Source organism: Schistocerca cancellata, chromosome 7 (genome assembly GCF_023864275.1).
Source record: "Schistocerca cancellata isolate TAMUIC-IGC-003103 chromosome 7, iqSchCanc2.1, whole genome shotgun sequence".
NCBI lineage: Eukaryota > Metazoa > Arthropoda > Insecta > Orthoptera > Acrididae > Schistocerca > Schistocerca cancellata.
In genome coordinates this window covers 138,300,230-138,316,754 of record NC_064632.1, presented here as the reverse complement: position 1 = coordinate 138,316,754, position 16,525 = coordinate 138,300,230, and the positions used below count along the sequence as shown (strand labels likewise).

Genomic DNA, 16,525 nt, shown 5'->3' with positions numbered 1-16,525 from the left:
ACTTCCACACACAAAAAAAATACTTCTGATTCTTCCTGGTGACTAACCATGAATATTATTGCAATGCATCATGTTAACTTACCTTACGGCTGTCTTGCGAAGTGGTTCCCAATGTGGGAGAAGTTCCTCTAACAAGGGGTGGCGGACCCCGGCTCTTGGGCGAAACTTGCCTGGTTGGTGGTGGCTCCCCCTCACATTCACGTTCTGTGTCAGAAAAATATTATTTGTTCTGGACTACAGTCAAGGTTAAGTGAAAGCATTACCTAAGCTGTTAATTATCAGGATTCAAGGGTGCAAAATAATGGGATCATCTGATCACATACACTGCATAATGAATAGTAAATTTAAAATGGTTCAAATGGCTCTGAGCACTATGGGACTTAACTTCTGAGGTCATCAGTCCCCTTGAACTACTTAAACCTAACTAACCCAAGGACATCACACACATTCATGCCCGAGGCAGGATTCGAACCTGCGACCGTAGTGGTCACGCGGTTCCAGGCTGTAGCACCTAGAACTGCTCGGCCACTTCGGCCGGTGAATAGTAAATTCAAATTTATGTTCACCAAACAAATGAAAAATATGATGGTTCAAATACAAGGTAGCATAAATTACAGGCGGAATGTGCAAATGAGCATTAGAAAGTAAATTTGAATTCACAGTTCCTTTATGTTTTAAGCAAATTCAGGTATAAAATAAATAAGTAAATAAATAAATCATCATCATCATCATCATCATTTAAGACTGATTATGCCTTTCAGCGTTCAGTCTGAAGCATAGCCCCACTTACACAGTTCCTCCATGATCCCCTATTCAGTGCTAACATTGGTGCCTCTTCTGATGTTAAACCTATTACTTCAAAATCATTCTTAACCGAATCCAGGTACCTTCTCCTCGGTCTGCCCCGACTCCTCCTACCCTCTACTGCTGAATCCACGAGTCTCTTGGGTAACCTTGCTTCTCCCATGCGTGTAACAGGACCCCACCATCTAAGCCTGTTCGCCCTGACTGCTACATCTATAGAGTTCATTCCCAGTTTTTCTTTGACTGCCTCATTGTGCACACCCTCCTGCCATTGTTCCCATCTACTAGTACCTGCAATCATCCTAGCTACATTCATATCCGTAACCTCAACCTTGTTGATAAGGTAACCTGAATCCACCCAGCTTTCGCTCCCATACAACAAAGTTGGTCGAAAGATTGAACGGTGCACAGATAACTTAGTCTTGGTACTGACTTCCTTCTTGCAGAAGAGAATAGATCGTAGCTGAGCGCTCACTGCATTAGCTTTGCTACACTTCGCTTCCAGTTCTTTCACTATGTTGCCATCCTGTGAGAATATGCATCCAAGTACTTGAAACCGTCCACCTGTTCTAACTTTGTTCCTCCTATTTGGCACTCAATCCGTTTATATTTCTTTCCCACTGACATTACTTTCGTTTTGGAGATGCTAATCCTCATACCATACTCCTTACATTTCGGATCTAGCTCTGAAATATTACTTTGCAAACTTTCAATCGAATCTGCCATCACAACTAAGTCATCCGCATATGCAAGACTGCTTATTTTGTGTTCACATATCTTAATCTCACCCAGCCAGTCTATTGTTTTCAACATATGATCCATAAATAATATGAACAACAGTGGAGACAGGTTGCAGCCTTGTCTTACCCCTGAAACTACTCTGAACCATGAACTCAATTTACCGTCAACTCTAACTGCTGCCTGACTATCCATGTAAAGACCTTTAATTGCTTGCAAAAGTTTGCCTCCTATTCCATAATCTTGTAGAACAGACAATAACTTCCTCCTAGGAACCCGGTCATATGCCTTTTCTAGATCTATAAAGCATAGATACAATTCCCTGTTCCACTCATAAAACACTTCTCCATTATTTGCTGTAAGCTGAAGATCTGGTCCTGACAACCTCTAAGAGGCCTAAACCCACACTGTTTTTCATCCAATTGGTCCTCAACTAATACTCGCACTTTCCTTTCAACAATACTTGAGAAGATTTTACCCACAACGCTGATTAAAGAGATACCTCTGTAGTTGTTACAATCTCTTCTGTTTCCATGTTTAAAGATTGGTGTGATTACTGCTTTTGTCCAGTCTGATGGAACCTATCCCGACTCCCAGGCCATTTCAATTATCCTGTGTAGCCATTTAAGACCTGACATTCCACTTTATTTGATGAGTTCCGACTTAATTTCATCCACCCCAGCCGCTTTATTGCACTGCAATCTATTGACCATTTTTTCCACTTCCTCAAATGTGATCCTATTTCCATCATCATTCTATCCCATTCTACCTCGAAATCTGGAACATTACTGATCGCATTTTCACCTACATTGAGCAACTCTTCAAAATATTCCCTCTATCTGCCCAAGGCATCCACAGGATTCACCAGCAGTTTTCCTGACCTGTCCAAAATACTTGTCATTTCCTTCTTACCTCCCTTTCGAAGACTGCTAATTACACTCCAGAATGGTCTTCCAGCAGCTTGACCCATAGTCTCCAACCTGTTTCCAAAGTCTTCCCAAGATTTCTTCTTGGATGCTGCAATTATCTGTTTGGCTTTGTTTCTTTCTTCAACATAACTTTCTCTGTCTACCTGGGTTCTGGTATGTAGCCATTTTTGATACGCCTTCTTTTTCCTTTTACAGGCTGTCTTGACTGTATCATTCCACCAAGCTGTTTGCTTTATTCTACTTTTACACACTACTGTTCCAAGACATTCTTTAGCCACCTCTAGTACTGTGTCCCTGTACCTTGTCCATTCCTTTTCCAATGACTGTAACTGACTACATTCAACTAACTGGTACCTTTCTGAGATCGCTGTTATGTACTTGTGCCTGATTTCCTTATCCTGAAGTTTCTCCACTCTTATCCTCCTACATATGGACCTGACCTCCTGCACTTTCGGCCTCACAATCTCAATTTCACTGCAGATTAAATAATGATCAGTGTCATCAAAGAATCCCCTGAATACACGTGTGTCCCTCACAGCCTTCCTGAATTCCTGATGTGTTATTATATAGTCAATGACAGATCTGGTTCCCCTGCCTTCCCAAGTATACCGGTGAATGTTCTTATGTTTAAAAAAGGAGTTTGTGATTACTAAGCCCATACTGGCACAGAAATCCAAGACTTGTTTCCCGTTCCTGTTGGCCTCCATATCCTCTCCAAATTTACCCATAACCTTTTCATACCCTTCTGTTAAATTTCCAATCCTGGCGTTAAAATCACCCATGAGCAGAACACTGTCCTTGTCCTTTACTCTAACAACTACATCACTGAGTGCCTCATAAAAACTATCCATCTTATCTTTATCTGTCCCTTCACAATGCGAATATACTGACACAATCCTAATTTTCTTGCTAGACACTGTCAAATCTATCCACATCAGTCGTTCGTTTACATACCTTATTGCAACTACGCTGGGTTCCATTTCTTTCCTGATGTAAAGCCCTACACCCCATTGTACTATTCCTGCTTTGACTCCTGACAGGTAGGCCTTGTATTCTCCCACTTCATCTTCTTTCTCACCCCTTACCCGAATGTCACTAACAGCTAAAACGTCCAGCCCCATCTTACTTGCAGCCTCTGCCAGCTCTACCTTCTTCCCAGAGTAGCCCCCATTGATATTAATAGCTCCCCATCTCATTACCATTTGTTTGCCAAGTCGTATCTTAGGAGTCCCTGGTTTGTCAGTTAGAGGTGGGACTCCGTCACCTCCAAAGGTCCGAGGCATATTTTGCTCTGATTGTTACCAGCATCATATTTAAAGTACCAGGGAAGCAGGTTGCTAGCCTTACTTGCCCCGAGTCCCATTGGGTTTTACCCTTAACGGCTGAGGGACTAACCGGTGGATTTGGTAGTCTTTGCCATATGAGCACAAAGGTGATCACGACTCAGAATATGTCCGAGATGCCCAGCCTTATTCCAAAGTAACTGGTATCCCGACTGTCGGAACCACTTACTCGGCCACTCATACGTTGCCCGTGGTTCATGAACTAGGACATGACTACAGGAACCCACACCATGAACCACAAAAAAAAAATAAATAAATAAATAAATAAATAAATAAATTCACAAGGAATAATACTGCTGATAATATTTTTCACGAATGTCTACATGAACTGCAAACTGAAGACCCAGCCGGTTACAAGAACAGTTAGTGTTGAAAATAAGCAGCCCTTATACATAACTAAATAGTATCTAAGGAAAACAGTCTCATCAATGTTATTCCATGTGACTGACGTATCTGCAACAATTCTAAAGCTAGACTGTAAGTTTCTCAACTTTTGTAATTAGCTGAGACAAACTTCTCCCAGTACCAGCTAATTTAGACTGTTTAACGTAGCCTAGTGGGTACAATACCAGTCTCCAGCCCTGGGGGTTCTGGGTTCAAACTTGGGTAGTGACAGGGATTTTTCCTTATTCCAGTCCCTCCAGAATGGCATCATGTTCACCCAACTGCTGTTAAAAGGAGTACCAGTGTTCCAGGAGGTAATAAGTGGCTGGGGTGAGGGACCCAGCACCCCTCATCCTTTTGAAGTCCTGGTGGATAGATGGGCAGCAGTCAATCCAATAATCTGGATACAGGTTTACGTAATTGCCAACATCCCCCCCCCCCTTCCAAAGGCATATGCACTCCATTACCAAGTTTTACACTAAAAAGAATATTACCCTACATTTTGTAAATAAAAAATGGACTGAACTCTTTAGAGCACCTATCTTATTTTACAATATCAAAAGAGCAGACGACTCCAATGTGCGGTACACATAATCCACATGCCAGAGACCCGACTTTCTAAATAAGCTTTCACTGCCCATATTACAATAAAAGGACCCCTTAATAAGCAAGAAACAGATGGGAAGACAATGCAAAGAAAAATGATGAAGCTACAAATGTAACCAACTGGGAGGCAACAGCAACACACAATGTGATAGAGACCAAATGTTAATGCAGAGCATGGTCCACAAAACTGGTGACCACTGGATAAGTAGTATCTATCTTATTTTATTTTATTTTTAATTCAATGTACCTCCTCTTTCTTTAATTAACACACTGCTACCTGCATTTGTGAGTCCATCAGAAACAGAGATCGGAAACTTATTTTTGATAAGTCTCACAGTAATCAAACTTGAGTTTTAACTGATTCCTTAAATTTTGAAGATTATACTCCTTTGCACTCTTGTTGGACCAAATATGCCTAAAAGGCTTGGTGGATCAACTCTAAACCAAATTATTCATCAAGAGCTAATTTGCATTTGATATTATACACTCCCAACCTTATAAAGATCACAACCATTGCTGAGGCAATTTTCTTCCTGTTTCTGGGATGTCTTTTGCTTTCCCTGGGTACTTCTAGTTACTGAAGTTCATTCCATCTGAATGCATAATGATATATAAACACAACTGAGAAATTAACGATTATTTGTGCAAATATTCTGTGCAGATAACCCATAGGAATCATTCATTCACTGTGTTCAGTAGCAGAAATGTGAGAATTCACTCACAAGAATAATGTAAGAATTTGTGATAATAAAAGCAGCAATTATTAATCCAGTTGACTTTAAAGTGCAAGGTGTGATTTACTTGCTCTAAGTGAAGAACATCTGCATGACTGCTAGGTATATTGTTGATGATTGTTTCATTCTGTATCAGCTGTCATGTGGTATTACTGTATTAATCCCTTTAGTTAGTTAGTTCTGTTACATGTTCCATGGATTATTTTGCACAATATATCATAATGATGTAGAACGAGACATTTTACATTCACATCACAAATTAATTTGTACATACGGTTAAATTCGCAACACTTCTGAAGTATTTCTAAGGCATACACACATGAATTACTAATTCCTACCCACCATCTTTTACACATTGCAGTAACAGAAACTTTTTTGTGGAACAGCAGGAGCTGTCAAGGAGAAACTTTCTCATTTTGTTATCAAATTTTACTTTGCTTTCTGTCAGACATTTTATATCACTGGGTAAGTGATCAAAAATTTTTGTTGCAGCAGTGTGCATCCCTTTTTGTGCTAAACACAGGCTTAATGAGGAGTAATGAAAGTCATTTTTTCCTTCTGGCTCTGTAATTATGTACCTCATTGTTCCTTTTCAACTGTAATGGATTATTTACAGTGAACTTTGTGAGGGAATAAATGCACTGTGAAGCAATAGTCAGAATGCCCTACTCCTTAAACAGGTGTCTAAAAGATGATCAGGGGTGAACACCACATATCCTTACAACACATTTTTGTGCAATGAAGACAAGTTACCACAGAACATTATTCCATATGGCACTATTGAATGAATACATGCAAAATATGTTAACTAACTCTCCCCAACATTTTCAATGATTCTATGCACAAATGTAGCTGAATGAAGTTTTTTTAGGAGTTCCAAAACGCTTTTTTACCAACTTAAATTCTCATCAATACGGACAGCTAAGAATTTTGAAGTTTCCACCCTATTTATTATTTCCTCACCATGTGTTACACTTATCATTGATGTAGTACATTGCAAAGGGACACCCTCCTCTAGCATTACTTTTTCTCAACAGAAGTCGATGCCACTACTAATTTTTGAATTTTGAACAGGTCAATATTATCTCACCAGTTTTTCTAAACAATTCCATATGATTTTGTGCACAATGTGTTATATTTCAAACTAAAATCTATAAAAAGAAATTACTTTATTTAGGTTGAAACAATCGATATATACTAGCTCTGTATGTACAGTTAAAATTATTTTTTTAGTAAATTTTGAAATTATGAAATATTTGGCACACTTAAAATTTCCATTATTAATTTGATAGTATTTATTATGTTTATTTCTGGATTCATTTACAAAATAATAACATAAACTACTAGAAATTCATTTGTCACGAAAGATTGTGAACCCTTTGGAATATTGTTATTACCGCAGAGTGAAGTAGTAGTGGGTACACCTCTGATGTGAATAGAGGTGTTTTTGTATGTTGGAAGAACAATGTAATTTCGGCTTTGTTAACATGAAAATTCAAAGAGAGAGAGAGAGAGAGAGAGAGAGAGAGAGAGAGAGAGAGAGAGAGAGAGAGAGATGTGAGAGAACGTCAATTTGGAACCATGAGAAACTAAAATGTCAAAATTTTCAGATTCAAGAACCAGCCCTTCAACATGAAGAATTGGAGCAACTACAAGAAAATAAGAATAATAAAAAGTTTATTGTAAATCTTACTCCTCTCATATTTTTGAGGAAGAGAGACTTTACCGTCAACAATAGTAGTGGCATCAACAAATTGTGGGAGGGGAAGATAACAACCTGTAGATGTGCAGAACTTAATATGTTGTGACTTTTTAAAATTGTGGGTGAGAACATTCACAGAAAATAGTCAATGATACTTTTAAGAACTCTGTTTACTATTTCTTCTGTTTTTATGTCTATGCTTGGACTGATTAAAATACTAGTATCGTTTGCAAAAAAAAAAAAGAACTAATTCTGTTTGTTGTATACTAGATGAAAGATCGTTTACATATATGAGGAACAGATGTTGGTAAAAATGTATTCACAGTGAAATTTATGTATTTTCCTATACCAGTTCCAAACTGAACAATCCATTGCCCTCGCCCACCTAATCCTTCACCTACACATCAACTCAGCCAATGAACACACCCATCAACTCCTATCCTTAATAAAAGTCCTCACTCTTTCCTCTCCCACTTCCACACCGGCTGTTCAGAGCATCCTCCTACAGGCCAACCACAAATTAGAACAGCATGCCACCCTCCACCTCAAAAAACTATCCAATCTCCTGGTTTCCCACCTCCAGAAAGGCAACTCACTCACCCTTCACAACCTTTCCAGCAAACCTCAACCTCCTCTCATTGCACACAAACCCAGTCTCTCCCATCTACTCAATCTCCCACTTCCAGCTCCACTCCCTCCAAAACCTCAAAATTCCAATCAACACAATCTGGAACCACATCACCCTAATTCAGTAGTTAACCTTTCCTCCAAACCTCTCTCCCAATCCGAAACCTCAGTCCTATCCAAAGGCCTCACCTTCAGCCCCACTCCCAGATTCAACCAAACAGCCCTCGTCAAAGATTTACTGTCCTACACTCGTACTCTCTGCTGGAAATATCACTTTGCCACGAAGAAATCCTCCTTTCCATGAACAATACGTGACTGGAATAGAAAGAACAGATAGAGGTACTCAGGGTACCATCCGCCACATACCGTCAGGTGGCTTGCGGAGTATGGATGTAGATGTAGATGTAGAGAACTTGAACGGATGGACAAGGTTTGCATTGATAAAGTAAAGTTTGCAGCACTGTTTGCCACTATGGATACAAGAAATAAGAAAAGAAGAAAAAATCTTGGAAAAAGATCAAGAGGATGATATACAGTATGGCGCAGGGTGCTTCTGAGTGACTAAAAATATAAAACCATATAAAACCAAAAGTTAAATGAGTTACAGTCTTTTGAAACTTTATAAGCCATTGCTGAAAATTTACATTTTCTGTTGCATTTTTCCCTAAATCTCAGAAACCGCTTCTGAGTAGAGTATTCAAATTTTCAGGGAGTAATAATGTACAAAAAAATTACACAAAATTTTAACTGTGTAATTAAAAAATTGTATTTCCAAAAACAGTGGCTAAAATGCAATTATTGTAGTTCAGTAGACTCAGACCATACCGTTTAATGTCCTGTAAAACTTTCATGTCAATGGCTACAGTGGTTCCTGAAATGCAGGGAAGCCAATTCACCAAATGCAACATTGTCGGGATAGTGCGTTCCACCTCCCTTTAAGTTCTATTCTCCGAAAAGTGCGGAAAAAAACGTTGTATGAATAAGTAATAACGCCTAACCAGAGAATAAATGCATGGTAACTAAACCAGTGAGTTTGGAAGGGTTAGTTAAGTTAACCAGAGAACAAGTTTTGACAATGGTAGGAATAGTTACATAATTAGTGACAACAAGATTGTTTATTACAACGAGGAAGGAGAACAACGGGGACATCACACAAATTATTTAGAAGACTATGACGATTCCAGATTTATATAAAACTTTAACACTACTACTAGTTCTCGATCTCGTGCTTGAGAAACTGGAGCACATGAATGAAATAGGAAACTATTTCCTAACCTAAAACTTTTTGCTTGTAGTAGGACTAATAGGCATTGGTATTAGGACTTCATGAATTACATTTGTCGTGGTATTTATGTAAATGACATAGATAAAAATGACCATTGCATCAAAACAGTCTCACTTATTTGGCATATGTTACAATTGCTCCAATATTTGAAAGGCCTATTTTGTTTGATCTAGCAGACAATGACAAAATAGAAATACTAAAATTGAGAAACCACATCAGTTTTGGGTATGATTTGTATTAAAAGCTTCTGGAGTATTAGACAATGACATTTTGATTTTTTGTGTAGCAAAACGTTTTGGCGAACTCTGACGAGGTAATAGATTCTTTCGCAGAAAGGAAAGCATGCCAAGTAAAGCTGTAGCAAGATTAGAGAGAAAGAATGCTGGGACCTACAGATTGAAGAAATGTGTACTGTTCTGCTTGTCTCTTGTCTTTAGTGGTTTTGTGTTTCCTATATTTAATTTTATGTCACACAAAAGAAAAAGTTATTAGCTAAGAGGCAATAAACAGTGCAAATTTTCTAAAGAGTTCTTATTCCCCCAGTCACAAATAATCCCAATCAGTATTAATTGTCTGTTTTTTATTAGGGTGGTAGAATGTCAAACTGGCCAACAGGGAGCAGGAGAGGCACCACAGGGCAGTTTAATTTTCATTGTCCTGAATAAAGGTTTCATGACTTCCATTACAAAATATACATGTTTGAATTCCACACAGCAAAATACACTGATGTGCGGTAGAAGAATGCTGTGTGAAGAGGCACAGCACTGCACTTTGGTACACTTACAACAAATAACATGGCTTACATTACTGTGAACATATATGTCTTATATATCGAACTCTTTAGAAAGATGTGCGCCACAAAATGAACATATTTTTAAAAGATGGGTGGCACCACTATCAAGTTTTTGAACCGGTTCTTAAATATCATACATCCAGGGCTGCTCCCATACCCAGTGTCTCCAATCACCTACCACCTCCACTCCCACTGTCTGGCCACAGAAGGAGCACTACCCTTGTGGTTCAGTACCATCCAGGACTATAGCAACTGAATCACATGCTCCACCCAGGTTTTGATTACTTCTCCTTGTGGCCTGAATACCCACTACCCTTCATGCCCTCCCACAGCGGTGTTCTGCCATCCAATATATCTATGCAATATACTTGCCCACCCCTACTCCATCCCTGCTCCCAACTCCTTACCTCACGCTCATATCCCTGCAACACACCTAGATGCAAGACCTGTTCAATACATCTTCCCATCAACTACTCTAGTTCAGTTGCAGGCGTCACCTACACTATCAACTTGTGAAAGCTGTCATGTGAGCTAAAAACTAAGCTGCAACAACTATGCTGCTTTCTACATGGACATGACATCCAACAAGCTGTCTGTTGGCATAAATGGCATCAGACAAAATGCAGCCAAGAGACAGCTAGACCACCTAGTTGCTGAATATGCTGCCCAACGCAACATGCTTCACTTCACTGACTGCTCACAGCCTGTGGCATCTGCATCCTTCCTACCAAATCCAGCTCTCTTCAATTACACAGGTGGGAAGTCGTTTTGCAATATATCTTATGTTTCCATAAGCCCTGGCCTCAACCTCTGCTAGTCCATATCCTTCATCCACCAATTCCCTTCCCCGACACAACTGCATCATTACATAGCTCTCTATTCCATCTAAGCACCCATGTCCATGCATCTCTGAAAAGGGGCACTAACCTTCCCCCACCCCTACCTTGATATCCTTACCCCTTCTTGACCCAACATCCTTACCCCCCACGAACAACAATGTTTCCTCGCATTAAGTGCAGTTGCTGTACGTAGACTGGCCTCAGCAGCCAGAGACAATGGTCTGGCGCGCGCGTGCGTGCGTGTGTGTGTGTGTGTGTGTGTGTGTGTGTGTGTGTGTGTGTGTGTGTGTTTAATTTAGAAGACCGCATTACAGCCAAAAGCTCAGATGTACAGTGGTCTTTTTGTTGTGCATGTCTGCAACACAACATCTCCTCTATATGACGAGTAGCAATCTATCTTTTTCATAATATTGTTATTATTCTAGCCTGGATTTTCCACAGTTAAAATCATCACGTGAGGCTTGCACGCTTTCAATTCTTCATATTCATGTTGCAACCATTCATTTTTTGCTGCTCTGACCTTTAAAACATTTTTAATATAATGCTACAATTAGTTAGCTCTGTCTGGCTTCTATTACTGTTAGAAATTGAAAAACTCTTGAATAATGGCTTAGTACTAGATGATCAGTCACATAAGATTAGAGTGTGCATGTCAAATGAGGTCTGTAAACAGTAATATGCCAGTATGTATGGATTGGTCAACTTTAATTACATTTGGGATGTCTTATTTAATACCATTGTAAAAGCAATAAAAAAATTTTGAGACACGAATGTGCATTACTGAGAAAAGCAGAATTAAAATTTTTCTCTCTGGATTGCAGAATTTAACAGTGAATAAGAATCTCAGTTTATATAAGGTCTCCGGCCAATTTTCTAACAACTTTTATATTCTGACTGGAATGTACAGTTTTATAGCACCCACAAATCACACACATTTCTTCCACAATGGACTGGTTTTAGTTGAAAAAGGTAAGATAATGCAGGTGAGTACAAAAATCAATTCTGTAATGTTCAAATACAGTAATGGTAATGTGCTTCTAGACACAGTCAAATCACTTAAATATCTAGACCTAACAATGAAAAGTGATACAAAATGGAATGAGCATATAAGTATGGCAGTAGAGAAGATGAATGGTCAGCTCCAGTTTACTGGGAGAATTTTAGGAAAGTTTAGCTCACATGTAAATGAGACCATGTGTAGAACACTAATCCCCAACAGGTTTGATTAATGGAAGGCATCAAAAGCAATTCAGAGGTGGGCTGCTAAATTTGTTAGCAGTAGGTTCAATCAAAAGGCAATTTTACACAGGTGCTTTGGGAAACCAAATGTGAATTGCTGAAAGGAAGACAATGTTTCTCTTTTTCCCCATGAAACACTATTGAGAAACTTTAGAGAAGCAGCATTTGAAGTTGACAACAAAACAATTCTACTGTCACTAATGTACATTTCGTCTAAGGACCACAAAGATAACATGAGGGAAATCTGGGATCATACGGAGGTACACATTCAGTCATTTTTCCCTCCCTCTATTTGCATGTGGAAAAGGAAAGGAAACGTCTAATAATGGTACAATGTACTTTCCTTCATGCACCACACAATGGCTAGTGGATTAAGTGTGTAGATGTAAAAAAATTTTGTGGAGATTTGTATACTTCATGGAGATAGTGAAGATATATAACATTACTAAACATGAGGCTGCAATAGAAATGATCACAAATATCGCATTCAAATAGCATTGGGCACTTAATGAGCACCACTCTCCCTATCCATTTCTAACACACGTAGAAAGCAAAATGAGGTCAAGCAAGTGATAAAAGCTCTGCAGGTGCGTATGAAGGAAAATGAGAATTTCTTGTTTAATGCCAGACCCTGAACACCTTATTAATATCAAACTAAAACAGAAACTGACTACACTAATAAGTAGTAACTCAATTTATTCTTCGTTTGTTGTGATTTGAGGTGAAAAATAAAGTTTACAGGTAAGCATACTATCATGAAATCAACACCCGTCTGTCTCAATTACACATTTTAATTCAAGTTCTGAACATACCAGAGGGTGGTACAGCTTGTTTGGCGAGTTTTCGCAGGGCGGCGGCAAAGGAACGGTCCTGCTGCTGAGTGGCAGGAGGCTGCGAGTGAGGCGGTGGTTGCGGGCCGGGGGCAGCAGGTGCAACAGCAGCGGGCGGGGGCGGCCCTCCAGGTCCGGGCCCCGGGCCGGGCCCTGGACCCGGTCCCGGTACCGTGTGACCACCGGGCAGTGGCACTCCAGGCCGGTGGTGCTGTTTTCCGGAATGTGGCGCAGCGCCACCCACTGCCGGAGACCCTAACAAGTGGCCGCTGCCTACAGGACCCGCTGCTTTCGTGACTGCAGGCAGACCTGGACAAAAGAAGGGTATTTCACAAACTATGCCCATTTTAAACTAGGTTTATTTACACATTGTAATGTAGTTCACAAGTTTATTATACTGGTTTGTTGCAACATGAATGCATTGGTCACGCAAACAGCACGTACATTATTGTGTTCAACAGTAAGTGCTTTATATTAACACACATCTTTTGGTGCATCAGCAGATCTTCACTGATGAGCCCTCAGTATTGAAACATAATGCTAGCACCATCTTGCACGATGTCACCACGTTGGCCACTAATGACCACAGCAATCTACCCACTACAGAAAAAATTCTACCTCAGATCTGGATCACAAATAATATTGCGGGAGCCAACTGAACCTATCAATACCAGTTGTCAGATTTGGCCCTTACGTCATGATGAAGCGATATGTGGCATCATATGAATGCAAAAAAATGCTGACGGCATTTACTTTGCTTCTATACTGTATTCTGCAATACATGTTGTGATGACAGACTGACTTGTAGTGAAGGCTGTAGTCTATAATAAGCTGGAATCGACACTTTTTCGAGTTGGTGAAAGCAACAAATGTGAAAATGAAATCTTACTTGTGATGACACACTTACCTCTAGCTTGGCCTGAAGTCAGAACAAATGTGATGCTGTGAGAATAAACTTAACTCTTGAACTGGTACATATTTAATGCAGATGGATTTATATGAGCTATTTATGTCCACTGTTTTAATGTCATCGTGGGTGAAAGTCGATGGGTGGTAGAGGTGTTCAATATTCCCACAGGCAGTGTGCTTTTCATAACAGAATGTAGTATATAATATGTTTAGAAAGAAGTCTTGCCAGGACTGGGAGCTTTAATTGGTTGCAGAGTGAACAAACAGAGTAAGAATCATAGCAAAAAATGATCACTTAAAAACACTATTCATTTAGTGAGATGCACCCATTTTGAGTTTCTCAATAACTTCTTTGCAAGAAAACACACAACTTTGCATTTGATCCTACAAGTAGCAAATGGTCTCCCTTCAACAGGGCATTGTAGAATTGTATTAACTGAACATAATGGCTGGCCCAAGAATACCACTGTCATGATATGCCATACATCAGTTTGCTTCCACAAGTTTTCGCATAGCAATCACATTCTTCTCAGCGTCCGATGGAGTAAGTTTACCTGACCATGTCGCATCCTTGATGCTGAGACCTCGAAAGTCTTATGAACCAGCTGAATTCGGAAGTGTAGTATGAATGGTCTACTTGATAAAATGTGCACTTACACTGTCCACTGCTACTTTGTTGCTTGGTGTTGCCGGTTTAACGGTTTGTGTAATGAATTAGGGGAAGCGAACATGATAAATGATAAAATGGATGTGCGTAACCAATCACATCGCTCATTTGTAATATGTTTTGTGTAAAAAAAAATATTAAGATGGTATTTTGTTTCTGCAATTTAACCTGAGTTATTAGGTCCCATCTTAACCACCACTGTGGAAATCATGCTATATTACAGAAAAGCAGAAAAATCTTAAGACAAAAGTTATAGTAAACATTTTTGCTGCTCATGTCACTTGAAGCACTTTAAGTTCTGCCCGCCCATCTCAACCTAACAACCTAAGAAATTGTGGCATTCTGGCAAAAACAGCCAATATTTGTGATAACCAAGATTATTATAAGACTGAGCGACTCTTGATGGCTACGGTATGTTTCACACGATTGGCTATAATCAACAATAACAAATTACAAACACCAACACAGAACAGAAGAGCCACAGACACAGCAAACACACTTTAATCACTTCCTTTGTGTAGTGCAGATATTTACTCTAAGTCCTGATCTGTTTACAGCTCTCAAGATAAATCAGACTGCAAAACTGCTTGTTAATCATGCATTTTTCACTGTTGTGTGTCTTTGTGCCATTCAACAGTTATGGAATTACTGATAAGTGAAAGTTGAGCTACTGCCTAAGAGGCACATGTTGACAGTACTCGAGGCCAATTTAAGGCTCAAGAGAGAAAGGTGGCTGCTTGGGGTGCTAAGTGGCACCCATGTGCAAAATTTGCACACAGGGTGTATAATAATTAGTAACAAAAATGAACATGGGTGAAAGCATACAATAGTAGAAGAAAAAGTGTTCCAGTAAATAAGGAATGAACTGTTTAAGAGATAACTGTGAATGTCTCTTTATGAGTTACCACTAATTTCGATATGAAGTATTATCCTTGTCTGTACATATGTATTTGAAACAAGCTTTTTGATCAAATCCCCATCTAACTGGGGTTCGAATTCCACCAAAGACCTGCCTTCACAAGAAATGTAATTTCAGCTGAGCACATTAAATGTTACAATATGTGTACTGGTTGTTGTATTTCTCTGTTGAATCACACGCAAATGTTAGTTTTCCTTTTCAGTTGCTTGTCTAAAAACCTTGACCACATTTATTAATTTTCAATTACTTTCATGGCACATTTTCCAACATTTAACTACTTACTGGAGAGTTTTCTTCAAATGAGACATACAAACACAGCTAATGCACACTTTCTGTTATGCACATCAACATAAAATCCGTTCAAGTTATCTGATGCAGTTTGCTCCAGGATTAATTCCTACATGCTGCAGCACTTTCATCCTACTGATGTTGCCATCATTAAAAGCAATAACAGCGTCACTGGCCCCTCACATTAGTGTCCTTATTCAAACAAAAACATTTTTTGGTAAGTGAGTACATATAAGATTACTGAACGACTCATTGGGATTTTGAGTGTGACCACACAGACACTTCTTTAGTAATTCAGGATTTGCAGGTCTCTGTAAATAGGTTTTATGACATCCATGACTGCTGCTGGGTTGAATGTTTATGGCTGTATGAACTGTTTGAGTAATGGGCATTGTGATAATTGCACCATGAATCAGGTCCAGGAGGGCAAATGTGGTGTACCGGTTTTTCATCAATTGACAGTCTGTGGGAGAAGGTAGCCCATACTGCTTGCTTCATTTTCAACAAATCCTCAGTATTATTTCTATCAATCATTTTTTCTGTCAGCCTCTCTCTTGTGGTTTTACCATCAGAAAATTTCTTGTCTCTCAAACTTTGTTCCAACTTCCTCAACCTGGTTCCCATCCTCTTCTGGACATGACCAACACATTCCAGTTTTGTGATAATCTTTTCACCTTAAGGCTGAGCGGCTCCTACACTGTTATATGCTTTTGAGTCTCCATCACCTAAGAACTTAGTGTGACACACTCCCCTTTCATCCACAGATTGAATAAAAATTTAAATAGATGCAGATGTCTCCATACCTCCACATGTTCCTTCATAAGGTCTCTCACAAATATGCCCTTCTTCATTCCCTGATTTACACTTATAACAAATGTTTGATTAAAAT

The 16,525-nt window shown here is 39.3% G+C and overlaps 1 protein-coding gene across 1 annotated transcript in view; it reads right to left on the bottom strand.

Annotated features, from left to right (window-relative positions):
• Nucleotides 1-16,525, bottom strand: part of LOC126092585 (protein piccolo) — a 650,406-nt gene that overhangs the window by 76,398 nt on the left and 557,483 nt on the right. Inside the window, exons 9-10 of the mRNA XM_049908272.1 lie at nt 12,836-13,162; nt 83-204 (exon numbers count right to left, since the gene is read on the bottom strand). Coding sequence (XP_049764229.1) covers nt 83-204; nt 12,836-13,162 — 449 coding nt within the window. The remainder of the gene's footprint in view (nt 1-82; nt 205-12,835; nt 13,163-16,525) is intronic.